Here is an 18208-nt window from a genome sequence, read left to right as displayed (position 1 = left end):
TGTGATCCTTGGCACCTTGTCTTTCTGCAGGTGTTATCAAGACTGCCCTTCCGAATATGGACAGAGAAGCCAAGGACCAGTACCTGTTAGTTATCCAAGCAAAGGATATGGTTGGGCAGAATGGGGGATTGTCAGGGACTACATCTGTAACTGTCACCCTGACTGATGTTAATGACAACCCGCCCCGCTTTCCACGCAGTAAGTTACTTTGTAAATATGTGACTTGTGATATTATTCCAAAACACTGCTATTTTCTTTACACACTGTGCTATTTCTAAACAAAAAGTACTTATTTTCCACGTTAAGTTCTTTGTTAAACACTGACTGAAGGACTACATTATATTATTATTATTATTATTATTATTATTATTATTATTATTATTAATTTATTTAGTAAGCGTTGCTTTTCTTTGCCTCATGCATACCAGATCATTTGAAATGGTGTACAGCATCAGGGACATTTATTCATGTAAATACAGCAGCAGGGACATTTTACTTCCTCTATGTGAATAAATAGACAAAAAATAAATCCTAACAGATATTTAGGTCTTTCCAGTTAGGCTTCAGGATTCTTTAATTTGACCCTTAATCCTTCATATTCCTTTAGCATTGTCATGTGCTTACAGTGTTTCCTAAAGAGTTAAATACCAAAGAGCTGGAAAGTCACCTTCCCTCTGTTTAATTTCTTTGACCAAGGTGACTCTTATCCTAACCTAAAGAAAGGAGCACATAGTTGTGTGCTCAAACCAGAAGAGCTCAGTTTATTCATAGAGTTCTGTCTGGGGTGCTTTTTTATTAATAAAAAAACCCAAAAATATGTGGTAACATAGGAAGTAATGTGAAGGATATATTCATGTCAGCTCCAGCCTCACCTCCAACGATGGAAAAAATAGATCTGCACATAATAGATTTCCTGTTATTTCAAGCCACCAAGTGCTTGAAATAATAATAGAATAACTGAAGTTGTTTTTGAAGGTGACGGTGTTATTGGCTACAGAATGCACTCTGATACCCCTTTGACAGCATATATATCATTTTGTGCTTGAATAAAAAAAGCTAGAATTCTCAAGATGGTGCACTTACTGTTAAATAAATTAATATATATTAGTTTCTAGTGATATTCAGATTGTGAACTGCCCAATCAAGATATAAACTATAGAATAATAAGTTTTTATATAGATGTTATTTTACTTGCTTTTCTTTCCTGTTTTCTGGTAAAAAGTAAAACTCCATTATCAGAGACTCAAATCCTTATTAGCATTTAAGTTTTGAATTTTATTTTTGTGTCTTTGCCTTGTACTTCTCTTGTCATATGAAGAAGTTATGCCTGTTGTACTTATAGTCTATCACCAAGAGAACCTAACATAAAGGGCAGTTCGGTTTCTAAACCGAAGAATATTTTCTTGTAGCCTGAGTAAATGTTCAGGCACATGGTTTAAAGGAATGTAGATTTAAGAAAGCTAGATTTTTTTTTTTTTTTGGCTTTCAATCCCAGAAGACTCTGAATTCATTAAATTTTTAAATTTTGCAGGATCATATCAGTATAATGTCCCAGAGTCTTTGCCAGTGGCTTCTGTGGTGGCCAGAATAAAAGCTGCAGATGCAGATGTTGGACCTAATGCTGAAATGGAGTACAAGATTGTGGATGGTGATGGTTTGGGAGTATTCAAAGTTTCTGTTGACAAAGACACCCAGGAGGGAATCATAACTATTCAGAAGGTGAGTCTGATTTTACTCACTGATTCTGTTTGGAACTCTTCAAGATGAGGGCAGGTAATGAAATATGAGTTTTTGTTCCTAAGAGCCTTGTTTGCTGTAAATGTTTCCATTGGTGTATTTCATCTTGACTTGACTGTGTGATTTTAAGGTTATGTTGAAAAATATTCTGCATTTTCTTTGAAAAGACCTGTATTTTTGTGAGGTACACTGCATTTTAATGGGAATTTTAAAACACTGCATTTGAATGGGAATATAAACTTTAGTCTCATTTGTATTAAACAGTAGAAAGTGTGAAAATATATCTTGCAGCAAAAATGGAAGCTCCAAATAAAAAAAGGGTCCTGAAATTATCTTTAAAAATCATTATCTGGATGTCTTTAGCTAAGGTAATACTATTCAGAAAACACATTATTAATTTAAAATTACATAACAGTAAAAGTAGTCGGTTTACAAGATCATGTATTATTAAAAATAATATTTTTTAAAACCAGAAAAAATTAAATAAGTATTTTTTCTTCATAGCTTTCTGCATGTGCAGTTAGAAAGCATTATGAAATTGAAAAATCATGTTGATATAAAATTATTAAGACTAAGCTTTCTCACATTGCTGCAACATATTTTAGACTACCCTTTTAAAAAGTAAAAATGTTCTGCAATAATTTTCAAGAAAATTTAAATTTTTGAACAGTAAAAGGAATACAACACCTTAGAAGAATCTCTCATATAATTTCCTACTCTTAATGTGTGAATGCTTGGCAAGTCCCTGTGACCTTTGTTATGCAAAGCGTGGTATTTCATGGCCTGGGCTTCCCACCCAGAGCTCAGCCTGCAGCTCCCACTGCAGTTGCTTACCCAGCTACCTACACTGAATGGATTCCTCAGCGATTTAATATCCTTAAAGTGTGGGAATGACTTGGAATTTTGGAATACATGTACCTATGTTTCCAAACAAGGACCTGTGTTTGTACTTAGTATTATTCCATAACAGATTTTTCTTTCCTATATAGACTTTAATCTTTGTAAACTTCACCTATTGGCTGGGATGCTTTTTTGTCTTGTTGTGTTGGGTTGTTTGTTTTTTTTTTTCCCTTCTCTGGTGTATCAATTTCTTCTTCTAGCAATAGAATTCTTCAGTTATATTTCTCTTTGAAAGAAGTTAAGAGTGCAAGATGTTGCAAGGCAATGGGCTAACTCTCTGATGCCCTTAACACTTGTTGAGAGCTGGTAATCATCCATAGATGTCACAACAAATGAAGTATGTTCACCCTTGAAAGATCATAATATGTGTAATGTGAACCTTTTTTCAAGGAAAAAACATCCGTCTTAGGCCTCTAACAAAATGTACTTCTGCTTAGCACATTTGAAATACAAGTGATGAAAAGTTAGTAGTCTTTTTGTTCACCAGCCAAATTCAGTGTGGCTCCTTCAGTTTGCTCATTTAAAGTTTTTGGGCAAGGATTTGGGAGAAATGTGCCTATCCTATAGGGAGAACATTTACCAGTGCCACAGTGAGCAACACTGAATCAGTCAGGGTCTTCAGTGATCTAATACGAGAACTGGTGAGTTCATTTCCATTTTTTTTTAGCATGGTTTTGTAGTCATGGTATTTGTTCCTTGAGTATCCTGATTTCAGTGCTATACAGTGGACCAAATAATTGACATTTGTTATTTCTATAATCATTTCAGCTAGGGAGCTGAACTGGGCTTTTCACTGGAATGTTTGTCCAGAGAAGTGCTCTATGAAAAAGCTGTTAGACTACATCAAAAGGCTACAAATTTTTGACATGATCAAATGGTCTAATCTCCTAATAGATTTTATACCTACATACTGCTATATTTTGACACAAGAATTCAGACTTCTTTCTCTGCAGCGTTAGACCTTTTCTCTAATTTTCCTATTATTTTTGACTTATTTTCCTCTGTGTGGTAGGTGGCTAGTGCAAGGTGCCCACCAAGCCAGTCTACCACCCCCCCATCAGGAGGACAGTGTGAGAAAATAAGGTGGAGAAAACCTTGTGGTTCAAGATAAGAGCAGTTTATGAAAGCAAAACTGAAGGTCACATGCATGCCAAGCAAAGCAAAAAACCAGAAGATCTTATTCCTTATGGAAATGCCCAGCTGCTTCCTGGGAAGCATGGCTTCAGTTCAAATAGCAGTTGCTTCAGAATGCAAAGGTTGTAAATAAGAAATGCCCAATCCCCCACTCCAACCCCCACCTTTCTCTTAGGTTTTATAACAGATGCCCTATGGCATGGAATATCTCTTTGGTCCGTTTGGGTTCACTGTTTTGGCTGTGCTTCCTCCCAAGATCTTGCCCATCTGTGTGGGAAAGGTTGGAGAGACAGCACTGATGCTGTGCCAGCACTGCTTGGCAGTAGCCAAAAACTGGCGTGTTGTCAATACCTTTCCAGCTACCAATGCAAAGCACAGTGCTGTTCTGCTGTGGGGAAAATTGACTGCCCTTCACCCAAACCCTGACATACCCAAAGGTGATTTCCCACAGTGGGGGCCACCTCCCAAACCTCAGCATCTCCTTAGCTTTTCATTGTGACTCCAGAGAACTGTGTGCTTTGCTGAAAGACCCTCCCTGACAGCCTTGTAGAGAACATTGTCTAGGATAGAAGTGAGGAACTGCAGCACAGTGCCTGTCAGGCAACTGCACTGTCTTCTGGACAATAAATTGAATTAAATACCAATATTAATAACTGTGTATGCAGGTTAAGTAGGTTTCAATCACTGAGCCTTACCTGCCAGATCACTATGGAGTCAGGTTATCCCTGCATGATAATGTGTGCTTGTTAGTAAGAAATCAGGGAAGAAATTAAGTTTAAGTTTGTAGCCTGAAATCTGCCTAAAAATTTTACTGTCCAGCACATGATGTTCTGTACTCCTCTGAGTGCAACTACCTTTCTCCTTTTCATGCCCTAAAATCAGCTGAGGTATTGAGAAACAGCTCAGTCTCAAAACACATGCCTTTCCTATTCAACTTCTGATTATTGATATGCTCAGATGTCACGTTTGTGTGCACATCAGGCAGTAAAATGCCAAGGCAAAGACTTATGAAAAGGCATGCTTTGGTTCTAAATGCAAATGGGTGCTTTAGTTTTGCGTGCTTCTGCTGATATTGTACATAAAGCTCAGCAGGCTGGGCATGAAAATCACCGGCAGTGACTGAGCAGCTGAAGGCACTTCTCCATTCATTTTTGTGCTGGGTGTTGTTGGGGAAAGTTTGGCACCTGGTTATCCGAGTTCCACATACAAGCTGAGGATTTTGCATTCTGTTTTTAGAAGGATAACCACTTCAAGACAACTTTGAATGCTGACTTCCTCACTCAAAACTAACACTTCTTTTAACACATAAGAAGCATTAAATTTAAAAAATGAGAGTTTTTGGAAGAAAGAAAAGAAAACTGCAGGAAAAGAAGTGAGATTTAAGAATTCACCATGTAAAGATGGATTTTTATGTTCTTTTTTATTTTTATTCTGCAACATTCAGTTTATGGAATATTAAAGAAAAATGCCCAGGAATGAGCAAAAATTGCAGGAAAATGGTCTTGTTTGAAACAGAGAGTCACCAAGTACCATGATATTAGAATGAGAAAAAGTGTTACATGGTTAGGTGTATCTCAAGATTACTGGTGAACAGATTTGGATGTGTTTAATTTATTGTTTTGGATTGTTTTCCATGCCTTTTTGAATGCATTTCTTCTCTGTACCCTGCAACAAAGAGACTTCATAACATCACGAGTCAGTGGGAGAAAAAAAGGTGTTTTTACTATTAAGAGTGATTTTCTTTGAAATATATGGAGTGTATTCCTTCCTTTACAACTCTCATGCCTTGCTATAAACCCAGATATCCCTCTGGCTTGCACAGTTTATTCAGGATGGATTTTTCTCCTAACAATTTGAGAACAGTGCTGTTTTCTGAATAGCAGTGATAGTTCTGCTCATAGTTCTTGCAGCCATGGCAGGACTAGGGATTACATGTTCCTGAACATGCTAGTACTGTTGCTACCTCGTGCCTAATGTCAGTGTTGATTAACTACTAGACTAAACCTTTGCTCAAAATAACATTGTGGCAATAGCCTGGCACTCCTGTAATTACTCTCTTGATCATATGGAAGCAGACAAGGGAAGAATGCTTTCTCTGTGTCTCTATCCACTTGGTCTTTGTCCCTTCCAGGAGTAAAGAGTAGGATTTTACTACACCTTATGCAGCACAACTGAGAAGCATGTGTGCTTCTATCACAGTAGAGTTTTTGCAGTCGTGTGGGCTTTCACATACCCATCCCACCTTATTTTCTTTTATCCCAGTTAGGATACTTGAATCAAAATTAAATGAATGAGATAAGCAGTTAATGTATTTCAGGAAGTCGCTTAAGTTCCTTAGAAACAAAAAAAAACCCACCACCCCCCACCAAAAAAACTTGAACCCAAATAAACCAATCAAACAAAAACAAATAAACAAAAAACTTCACATACAACATTTTAAAAATATTTGGCACAAGGACTAATTTTGTTCATTAATTTATGGCTTACATAGTGTCAGCAGGTTATGTTTGGGTAGAATTGTTTTTTTGTAAGAATAGAGAAGCTAAAATTTCATCTAATGACAGAAGCTAGTAAAACGGTGTTGAACCATTTACTTGGTTATTGACACTAAAAAAAGTTCTACTCTCTTCTGCAATACATTAACTGATTTCATATGCAAAACATGTATCCAGCATGTATCTAAAATGGTATATAAAAGTGTGTAAGTAATTTTTAGGCTTTTCCAGCTATTTCATTACCTGTAATAGGATATGAAAAATTCTAGAAGACAAACTTTGACTTTCTTTGTCTTTCCTCTTTCTTCAGAAGTTGTTACAAATAACAAGTGAATGAGACCTGTAAGTAAAATTCTCAGCCTAAATGAAGGGTGGGAAAGTGGTAGGAAAGCTAATAAGGGTCTTTTCCTGTAACCTACTATATTGATACAATTTGTTGCCTAGCAGTTTCAAGTCCCTGTGGAAATCTTCCTACTTCTTTATTTACTCGCTTTCTCTTTTGTTAAATAATACTAATAAATAAATGAGAAGTTCTCACTTGTCAAATGAAACAGAAGAACAGAAACTGCTCCTGTTTGGAGCAGTTCATGCTACAATTCTGATGTTGCAAATAATGTGAGTTTGGCTAATCTCTGCACTGTAGCACAGTCTCTATGGTAATTCATAAAGTAGAGCAGAACAGAAGAGAATAGAATCATAATTAAGCATAATTAAGATTGTAAGCGACCTCCAAATTCAGGAAGTCCAGTCTTTGATCAAACCACCACCATGTCAGCGAACCTATAGTGTCACATCCAGTTATTTTGTGAACACTTCCAGGGGTGATGATCCCCTGGGAAGTCTGTTTCTATGCTTAAGTACCCTTTCAGTGAAAAACAGTCTTTGTGATGTCCAGCCTGAACCTTTACCTGTCACATCTTGTAGCTGTGTTGCCTTATGCTATCCCTAGTTACCTGGGAGAAGAGGCTGACCCTCACCTCTCTACAATCTTTTTTTTAGGTAATTGTAGAAAATAATGTTCCCTCTGGGCCTCCTTTCCTCCAGGCTAAACAACCCCAGTTCCTTCAGCCACTCCGTACATGACTTATTGTCTAGACCCTTCACCAACTCCATTGCCCTTCTCCCTACACTCCAACACCTTCTGAATGGGGGCCCAAATCTGGACACAAGACTCAAGGTGTGGTCTCACCTGTGCCATGTGCAGGGGCATGCTGCCCTTGTCCCTCCAGACACACTGGTTTTGATACCATCATTGGCCTTCTGAGGCATGTGGACACATGCTGGCTCATGATCAGCATACCCAGGTTCTTTTCTGATGGGCAGTTTTCCAGCCACTCCCAGCCTGTAGCACTGCAGGGGTTGTTGTCACTCAGGTGCAGAACCCTGCACTTTTGTTGTTGAACCTCAAACAACTGGCCTCAGCCCATTGATCCAGCCTGTACAGATGCCTCTGCAGATCCTTCCTGCCCTCCAGCAGATCAAGGCTCCCACCCAAGTTAGTGTTGTCTGCAAACTCCTGAGGTGCACTCAATCCCCCTATCCAATTTATTTCTACATATTAAACAGGACTGGACTGAACAGTGAGCCCTGGGGAGCACCTCTGGTGATTGGATGGCAACTGAATGTAACTCCATTCACTACCAACTCTCTGAGCCTGGCCAGTTTTTAACTCAGTGAAGAGTGCACAGGTCGAAGCCATGGGCTGCCAATTCCAAAGTAAAACTAAATTAGATGTGTAAATTGCCTTTAAGCTGGATTTAGGAAAACATCCATCTTACGTGATCTTTTCAGAAAAAATAAGAGTTGTAGAGTTTATGAAAAGGAATCAGGCATTTATATTTCTTAGAAGTATCTCAAAATTTTTTCTTCGTTCACACTGTGACTCAGTTCTCCATCTGTAGAGTAGGATCAATTCCTTCCTGTAGTTTCATTTGTAATTTACATACTGCTATCAATGCTCTGTTAGTAAGGACTCAGATCATTTGCATAACTCAATTTCACAGTGGTGAGGGTGTTTGGAGAAAAAGCATAATTTTTCTGCATATATTGGAGTTTTAAAAAATGTGTCAGATTTTTCTCTGCAGTAGAAATCTTAGAATTGAAGAAACATTTATGGAAGTAAATGATGATTCAGTCACTTAATGCAACAGATTCTGAAGTGTCCATGCAAAGCTATGTACAATTTTGTAGTGAATTAATGTTGATTTTTGACAGAATCAAATTGTAATACACATGAATGGACTTTTGGCTTTGCTTTCCAAGAAACGTACATAAACAAACCCTTATTTCTTGTAGTTTCCAAAGCACTATTCCTAGAAATAGTGTACTAAAAAAAGCATAATTGAAGTACAGATCTCATTTACTCAGAAAGTTGCAGGCTAAAGTTAGACTTCAGTAATATTAATAGCTAAGTAGCAAAATATCTAAAAATAAAAACATGATGCTCTGGATCCACCTACACTTTTATCAAATATTTGGTACTTAAAGTAGTTATGGTAATTTCATAATAAAAAAAGGCTTCAAAGTATATTTTTATTTTATTTATCAGATGTGACTTTTTGAAATGTTATGAGACGTGATTCAAGCTATTTGGAAGTCTGTGGAGAGATTTTAGTGGTTTAAGGCGGGAAGGGGAAAGACCAAAGACCCCATAATACTCTGTAGAGTGAGCATTGCAGTGTCTTACTGCAGAAAGTGACAAGCATTAAGATTTCCCCTGGCAGAGTCCTTCCTCACTTTGCCTTCATTTCTACCCTCAATACACAGCCCCACCACAATATCACTAACTGGTATGCATGTTAGCGGGAAAAATATTGTTGTAACGTACTTTCTCATAGAAATTGACTGCTAAGAGATTATTTTAAAACCTGCGTTCATTCTAAAAGCAATATTGGCAATTATAAAATGGGAGTGGGGGAAGAAGAGGGTTTATGCATAAGCTTTTGAGTGAAAAGCTATCTTTCCATTACTGTTAACATTTTGGTGGTTCTTTTTTTTAGCTAGAAATTTTTCTTTCAATTCTGTATCAGAGTTTACAATGTAAGAACTTGAAGCTTCCCTGGTTCCTTTGAGAGATTTTGTGCATTTGTTTGATGAACTGCAGTTTTCAATATAAAACCTCAACTGGGCTTAAAAATGGGATTTTCACCTCTGAAAAGTACATTATTACAAAGTTACCATGCAATAAAAATGAACATTAAAAAGTGGCCTTTCTGTGAGTTATTACTTTATATCCAGCCTCTCTAAAATAGAAGACTTGTTTTGCAATTTCCTTCAGAGAGGACAAAATTCTTATCCCTTAAAAAGAAAAGAAGAAAAAAAGAGACAGACCTCACAAAAGAAAAGATATGGATCCTGCACAGGATCTAATCAGATAATACTAATGCACAGATATTAATGAAGCTGTTAAACTCTATTCACTATACTGAAGGACAGAAGTATATCTTATCCATTTAACCTTCACCATTGATGTAGTGATTTGCAGTCTGTTAACTTGGTGTTCATCACTGGAATCTTGTGCTTTTGTTATAGCAGGAAATAATGGAGGCATGATCCAAAAGCCATTTAAATAATGCTCTCTGTGTAACAGACACCAATGATAATTAGATAAGAAAAAACAAAAAAAGAAATTTCAGGTCACTTTCTCTGTCTTTCATGAGTGTGTGTAGCATGCAATTTCTTCATTGTATTATCTAAGAAATGTTGAAATATTTATGCCAGGTAAAGAGCTCTTGCACATTAATCATATCTTAGATATTTTGTTTGTTTTTCCCAGATTATATTCTGCCCCAAACTCTGATGGATACCTCTGTTTTCCCCACAGGATCTGAGGTTGGATATCTTAGAGCAACAGATTGAGGATGTTTGTAGCTTTTGTGGACATTGCCACACCCCACAGAAAACAGGCTCTGCTAGAAAGAACTGAAAATAACATTATTGCCACTGCAATAAAAACTACTTAATATTGTAAAATCCATTTGTCCATCCATAATTACCCTCTTCTAAACCATTTGTCTATCCATAATTAGCCTCTTCTAACCCATCTCTACTGTATACGCACAAAGATTCAATTTTTAATTTTTTTTTCTTTAACAAGAATCCTTATCTATTTTGAATGCTGCCAGCAGCATTGGGTACCAGAAGATATCTGAGGGAATCCTACAGAAGGATTCATGTTGCTAAGAGCAGATGTTTACTTCTTTCAGTTACTGAGATTCCCTTACTAGTGACTGGTGAAAAACAGGCATTCATCAGCTGATAGCTTTCCTGGAAGAATTTTGCTACAATCACACTGAGGACCATATGGTGGTTTCCTCAGATGTACATAGCTATGTTAGAGAAGGTTGAACATGCACTTGGTAAGTAAGACTGTTTAGAATACGTATCTACACCACTGTTATTTTTTCATCCTTTTCTATGAGGAAATACTTTACTCATGAGTGTGTATTTTTTGGTGAATTCCCTACTAGTCTAACTCTTCTTCATGATAGACATTCTTATGAAAAAAACCACTTCTGTATGTTTTCAGTTAATAAAGATCTAAAGTAGTCTTCTTTAATCAATATAGAGGCATGGGAGTGTCTTAAAATTAATTTGAATAGTATTTCTTTTTTTGTTGTGCTAGTCTGTTAAAACAAAATTAAAATTTATATATTTTTTCCAATTACATATATGGTATAAATTTTGTCTATTAAATCAGAAATTTCATAATTCTTTTTACTTTGAAGGACTGTGCTGTTGGCATTAGTGTATCAGAAGAAGCTATCTTTTCTGCAGTCTCATCATAAATTTCCATGTGTTTGATTAGGTATCAACTGTGATCTCAACCACCCAATTTCAACAGATACTATGAGGATAAATTAGCTTCCCTTTCTCCACTATTTGCTTTTGTACATTCTGACTGAAAATACACTGTTTGTAAAAGGGTCAGTGCTTTGGCATTGAAGATGAGTTTTGGTTTTAGTGGGTTTTTGTTGTTGGGATTTTTGTGGTTGTTGTTGGTTTGATTTTTTTTTTTGGTTGTTGTTGTTGGTGTTTTTTTTGTTTTTAGTTCAACAAATGTTAGCCTTTTGCCTTTCACATTTTTGGGTTATCATTTCTTTATTTATTATGCTGGTTTTTCAGGTCATAATTTTTTAATTAATAGTTTGCTTTTATTAGATAATGTAATGCCTTAAGATGTCTTAAGAGTTTTTCCACTCTTTAACCTTGCTGCTCATCTGGTCATATCACTTGCCTAGTTGTTATCACCACAGAATGGAGTTTCTGAGGCATTTTTCATCATTCCAACATCACTCTGCATTTGCATTATGGCTATGACGTTGTTTCATAACACATGTATTGTCCTTTAAATATAAAACCAAAGTGAAAATAAAAAAACTATTAAACATGCTGTACTAATGAATACTGACCAGTTGTACCCAGTACAGGGAGCAGTATCCAGACAAACTTTCTATTTCAGCATATCTGTTTTCCAAGAGCTGTGGATATTGCAGCTTTGATTCAATGCAAGAAGTAAGTGCTTGCATAATATCAGGATCACAAGTATTCCCATTTGGAGAAGCCTTTTGCTGCCACACAGAGTTTGTAAAAGTTCAGTGCCTTTCTGAGTGCATTGTGCTGCAGTTCATTTTTCATGTTTAAATCTAGACTGCTTGCAGCTGTATTATCGCATCAACATAATCGCTGACTTTAAGATGCTCATTTGGGATTTATCTGACTGTAACTAGATGGAGAACTGAGGCCCTTGTAGGTCAACAGATGTGTGTTTCACCTCTGCTGCTCCTCTGAGTGAATATTGGAATGTTTTGCAGATGCTGGAGGATTAATTTGCAAGCACATCTCAGATCCCTGTGATGTATTCAGTAGCAGAACTGCAGAAAAACATTTTTAATCTATTTTATACACTTGGAATTATAGTCTGAAGACATAGTTGAGTAACCAGACTGCAGCTTTAGAAGTGTTTCAGTATTTTGCTTCTGTTTTTTAATGATTAAACTTGGAATTACAAAGGAATAGTTAGTTGGATGTTTGTTGCAAGCTGTCAAACTAAAACTATAGATATAGGTTAAAAGGTTCTGATATTAACTTGATATTTTCTTTCAGTAATGGCCTCTGTGCTAAAATTATTCTTTCCTCAAATAATTTTTTTTTCTTTCTAAATAATCTGAATATCCTTAGATCACAGATTTGTTATGGGGGGTAGTTTTTGATTCTAATGCAGAATTTATTTGAAAAGAAACTCTACTTCCATTAAAGAAAATTAAAGCAGAAGGAAGGTATAAAAAAATTACATGTATTTTGCTTAATAAGTAAAACAAACCAAAACAATCTCTCGACTTCATCTCAGTACAAATTATTGTGATATAAAGAGTGTAATTTAGGTCATTGTCACATTTTCTACTCAAATTTATAAGAGCTTGGAGAAAAGATTGTTTATTCAATCCAAATACTATACAAAATCCAATAGATTCAAAAGAAATTTAAGACAGAAAAGAATCCCACCCACAATTTTCTGACTGAGGTGTTTTCACCTGTAAGTAACCTGCAAAGATTATATTGAGTTCTTACATCTGGGTAGTATGCCACATGGTATTTGCCTTGAACTTAGATAAAATATTAACAAGACAAAAATAAGTATTAATTCACAATGGTGAAATAATCAGTGAGAATATGGTCCTCACAGAAGTCACAGCAAGTTTTGCAATTATGTTATAAAGTTGTTTTACTCACCAAGTAGAACTATCTTTATAGTAGACAGAATGCAGAATATTCACTAGTCAGACACTCGAAATAGTGCTTTGAGAAACATAAAAAATTAACCATCAACTATGGTCTGTCATCAAAAGTGATGGTTGTATACAAATGGCAAAGGTATTTTCATTTTATGCTCACTGAAAGTTTTAAGCAAAACAGTTTTGCGTCAACATCACTGAATAATAAAATTTCCAAATAATTTTGCTTGTATAGGAGCTGGATTTTGAAGCTAAGACAAGCTATACCTTGAGGATAGAAGCAGCCAATATGCATGTTGACCCTCGTTTCCTGAGTCTGGGGCCTTTCAGTGATATGACAACAGTGAAGATAATTGTAGAGGACGTTGATGAGCCACCTGTGTTTACCTCACGTCTGTACTCCATGGTGGTGTCTGAAGCAGCAAAGGTTGGCACTATCATTGGAACTGTAGCAGCCCATGATCCCGATGCCTCAAACAGTCCTGTCAGGTAATTCTAAGCGTTCTTAATTATTTATTCAGCCTTTGCATTGAAGATGTTCATCTTGAGGTGGGAGGGGCTTTGGTTACACTGGAAGTCATTAATAAGCTTTATTCCCTTGCAGAGGGAGATTTGGATGTTCTGTGACTTTGCATGGTTTAACTTTTATAACCTGAACTACAGAATCTCTGGGAAAAAAAAAAAAGAAAAAAAAAAGAAATCTCTGTGAAACAAAGAGAAGATATTGTTTCAGAATCCCAAAGGAAAGAAATCACCTAAAATATTGCTCATATTTATTACTGTCTAAGCTTAGGAGGAGTCTATTATTATCTATAGCAAGTTATGTTCTCTTAAATCAACCAGGATCAAAAATTATGTCTATACTATACATGTATGCTTGAATAATGGTTCATAGTCTGTGTGCACTAGGAATCAGAATGTAACAGGACATAAATTCCCACATGGAAACATTCATAAAAACTCTTTACATGAGAAAAGTGGACAGGTTGAGATGCATCCTGTTCTAGTCAGGGTGGTTAAAGGCTTTTGGTTTTGTAAATTTGCTGCAGCCAAATATCTTCCATTTGAATAGGAATAGGTATGATCACTGGAAATTCATAAACTTTCAAGGCCCTCTTACTTTGTCGTTAGTGTCTGAAAAACCTGCAAGTCTTCCACAATATAATGTCCAAGAACATTAAGAAACCATAGAAGAACACAAATTCTCAATCTTATGTTTTCCTGTATCTAAGGTCAGAGCTCAAGGGCAAAGACTCACCACCTTAGCTACCAGTAATGAGCTACTTGTTATTTTTCTTATGCAGAGTAGTAATATTAATTCTCAAAGGAACATGCAAAGGATCTAGAGAGTAATGGTTATAACTTAGGAACTCTGTGAATTTAAACACCTGCAGGGGGAGGAACTCATACACTATTAAAAGTTAGTGCTTAGTTCCATTTGTTTTTATTGCTCACTTAGGGCACACATAGGAAATATCTTTCTGGGTATTTGTTTTGGTAATGTTAAGTCTTTCCTTTCATGCATTGAAAATGAACTTGGGAATTGAGTGTAATTTCTAAAGCAGAGATTTTTTGCAAAAGTGAAGCATATGTTTCACTCCTAGAGGTGATGCAAGTGTTCTATCTCTTTCATTATATATTTGCAACATATTCAAAATAGCTGATTCCTATCATGTATAAACAAGTCCTAGATGAATGTTTGGCATGGATTTACTTGTGAAATTTATCTTTGCTGTGGCAGTATTTTCTGGCACTAATGTTAGCATCTGGTGTATAATATCTGGTTACCAGAATAATTTAGAATAGGCTGAAACACAGTTCCATTAATGCAGGCCATGCTCAGAATGATTTTGACTCCTTTGTAAACATAAATATGAGTTTATTGGCCTTGATCTGGTTAATTTTTACAATTCCAGCATAAATATAATTATATCACCTGCTAACATCTTGAAGATTCCTTCTGCTTCAAAGTTTATTGGAATTTGAGGGAGAGGAAAAAAGAAAAGTAGTGAGGATTTATCTATGTGCTCGTGAACCTGCTATGTACATAGTCAAAGGTACCGAAAGATAATATAATTTAAAGCTGTTCTACATATGCTCTGATACATCAGAGGCTGATTCACCTAAAATTGGAATGTGCTAAGGAGGATTATTGCATAAAACTTTTCCTGATCTGTTTAAGGAGTTTAAACTATTAATCTATAAATAAGTACTCCAACTTCCAAACATTGGATTATATTGATACTGATTAAAATCTAGATTTGTTACAAATGAGAAAATGTTGAAATTACAAGATCAGATACAGAACCTTGACAATACCAAGGACTAGTGAAATTAATAAATATTTTGAAAATAAGAGGTTATCTCATAAGGACCGGAGAACCATTGATGTTTGAACTAGCATAAATAAAGGATTTAAAACTCCTGCAGCTCAAAGATTTTCAAGTACTATGGCTGTGAGGAATTAAAGGATTAAATATGTTTAAATTTTTTTTTATTTGAGTATGGATACAATTCTTATAAATAAGGAAAACTGATTGGTTCCTATGCATAGAATTATTTTTCTCCTTGTTTCATAAGGAGATCATCCAATTTATATAACTTGTTTGCTTTTCCATCCTCCTTCCCTCTCTCCCTCCTTGTCTCCCTCCTTTACTGCTTTCTTCCTTTTTGTCTTTCTCACCTCTCCATCTCCTCCTCCTTCTCTTTCTCCTCCTTCTCCTTTGACTCTTCAAGGTGCATGATGATAGTCTTAATAATTGGGAAATCTAAGGATTTATAAGGGAAATCTGGCAGGAGATTGAATCTCAGCTGTGAGGCCTGCCAAGATTGACTACATAGCAGAGGTGACAGGTGTAGTCTCAAGGGGAAACTTGCCAGCCTCAAAACAGCTGTAGAACACCACTGACCAAATAAACAACAGTACTGGCAAGAAATAAAGTGAAAAATGGCCTACAGTTAAGACAAAATGAAAGAAGAAAAGACAAAGTGAAAGGGGGAAAGCAGTAATCCATAAAAACTGCTATTACTGTTGTTGTTACCACTCTTTATTCTCTCTCTCACTGTGACATAATACAGGTAAACAATTCTAATTATGTAACAAGGCTCTGCACTTAGATTATACAGTTAGGAGGCAAAGATAAAAACATAGTAATGCAGTAAAGAAGATGTATATTACAACATAGAACAAAAAATAGTTTCATAAGATCATTGTGTCTAGGAAGTCACATTTTTAAATTGTCTTGCATAATTCTTTCTTTCCATGCTGTTCAAAGACTTTGTTTTATATTACATCAATAATCTAATATATCATCAGTGTGTCAGTAATTGCAATGATCACACTTGATCCGGTTCAGACATTTTAATTCATCCTGAGTGTAGGGAAGTGCTCTGGAGTACATACTCGACCTAAATGAGAGTGCAAGAATCTGACCCAATTAACACTCTAATGTCAAAAATACTCCAGTTGTAAATCTAAATCTTCCTAATGAGCTGTCCCTTACTCTCAAAAGGGATATAGGAAAATCACCCACAGGTGTTTTGACCTTTTCTCTTATGCTCTTTTCAGTTTGCTGAGGAGCTCCTAAGGAGCTCATCTTCCTAAAACAAATTGGGAGGTAAAGATGAGTTAAGCCAAAGAGTTCAGGGCATGAGCCTGTGCTTGTTTAATGACAGCAAAGCATTGTGAGCCGACAGTGATGACATGTAATCCCTTGACCCTAGGCTGCATCATCTTTCCTTTTTCCCCCTTCCTCTGCAGCTCTGGATGACTCAGGGGCTCTTGTGCTGGTGATAGAAAGCTCTGTGCTCAGACTGTCAGCCCCATGGGATCAGAGCTCGGCTGGTACAGCCTTGTAGCAAATTCCAACTCACCTTCTCCTTAGCTGGTTCTCAGGAGGATGTTATTTGGTTAATTCCTGAGTTTGTTTTACAGCATAGAGGAAGAAAGAACAGACAGAGCTATAAGAAAAGCTATAACCTCGCTTAAGGTGACACCACCACCATCAGCACAAGTCACTGTGTAATTCTCTCGCCTTTGCAAGTGCCTTAGCCTCTCTCAATGCCCCAAGAAAACAGGAGTTTTCAGCAATGCTGAAACAGCAATGCTCAGACTAAGGAAACAGTGGAAGTGCTTTCCATCTAATAAGAAATCAGTGAAATGTTTTTACAAGCTGTAAATGAGAATAAATGAAAAGTTTCTTTCATCCTTTACCTAGGTATTCGATAGATCGAAACACAGATCTGGAGAGGTATTTCAATATTGATGCCAACAGTGGAGTCATTACAACTGCCAAATCTTTGGACAGGGAAACTAATGCTGTTCATAATATCACAGTTTTGGCTATGGAAAGTCGTAAGTATCTATAGAAAGATTTTTATTGACAGTTTGTGTGTAAAGCTTCAGGCTTGGTTTTGATGAGCTTCACTCAGAGAAGTTCTGGCAGCTGCAAACTGTGGCAGATAAAAATAACATACTGCTTAATGAAAAAGAAATCTATATTACAAAAATATAAAAATACAACAGTTTAGGTGTTTGCTCTTTCATTTGCTTCACACTTTTGTATTCTTTTATCTTCTGAAAGACAAATACAAAGGAAAATGAAATATCTTAAGTCAGCAGTCTCACACTAAGTGTCGTTACAGGAAAGGTGATATGGAAGATAGCGGAGAGTGGTTACCCCATCTCAGTGAGGGCACTCAGAGTTGATTGCTGTTGGTCAACCACAGCATTCTTAAAAGCTATAAAGAAAAGGGGATATGAATGCTAATGTGATTTCATTTTCCTGACTCTAAGGTACCACTGTAGAAGTTATTTTGTATTTGGTATCTTTTTCTGGTGTAAGATAAAAAGTGTTAAAAAATGTAATGCTTCAAATCAATACAAGAATTCTTTGAATGCAGGTTCAAACATAAACTTGTTCTGCTTTGAATAAATTTTGTAAAGTGCTTTTATTTTTGAAGAATTTATATCTTCAAATTTCATCTTTATTATTACTCTGTTGGGCAGTGATAATAAAAAGTTATCAGTTCTCTGGCTTGCTATTCTAAAAATCATAACTTCTTGATTTCAGTTAGCTTAATTTAACATTCAGCCTGGAAGTTAAGATTTATTGTTTAGTGTCTCTATGAATCTATCTTCTATTATCATGAGTAGTGTTTTGGTCTAAAAACACAAAATAGAAAACAAAATTTTTCCTGCGTGGTAGC

The 18208-nt window shown here is 36.1% G+C and overlaps 1 protein-coding gene across 1 annotated transcript in view; it reads left to right on the top strand.

The window, feature by feature from the left end:
- LOC119697540 (cadherin-7) overlaps window positions 1–18208 on the top strand; it is an 83035-nt gene that overhangs the window by 49925 nt on the left and 14902 nt on the right. The window contains exons 5-8 of the mRNA XM_038128414.1: window positions 31–198; window positions 1532–1719; window positions 13236–13489; window positions 17218–17354. Coding sequence (XP_037984342.1) covers window positions 31–198; window positions 1532–1719; window positions 13236–13489; window positions 17218–17354 — 747 coding nt within the window. The remainder of the gene's footprint in view (window positions 1–30; window positions 199–1531; window positions 1720–13235; window positions 13490–17217; window positions 17355–18208) is intronic.

This window comes from Motacilla alba, chromosome 2, assembly GCF_015832195.1.
Source record: "Motacilla alba alba isolate MOTALB_02 chromosome 2, Motacilla_alba_V1.0_pri, whole genome shotgun sequence".
Classification (NCBI taxonomy): Eukaryota; Metazoa; Chordata; class Aves; order Passeriformes; family Motacillidae; genus Motacilla; species Motacilla alba.
Note: the sequence above shows the minus strand (reverse complement) of the source record. Positions and strands in the feature narration are given on the sequence as shown.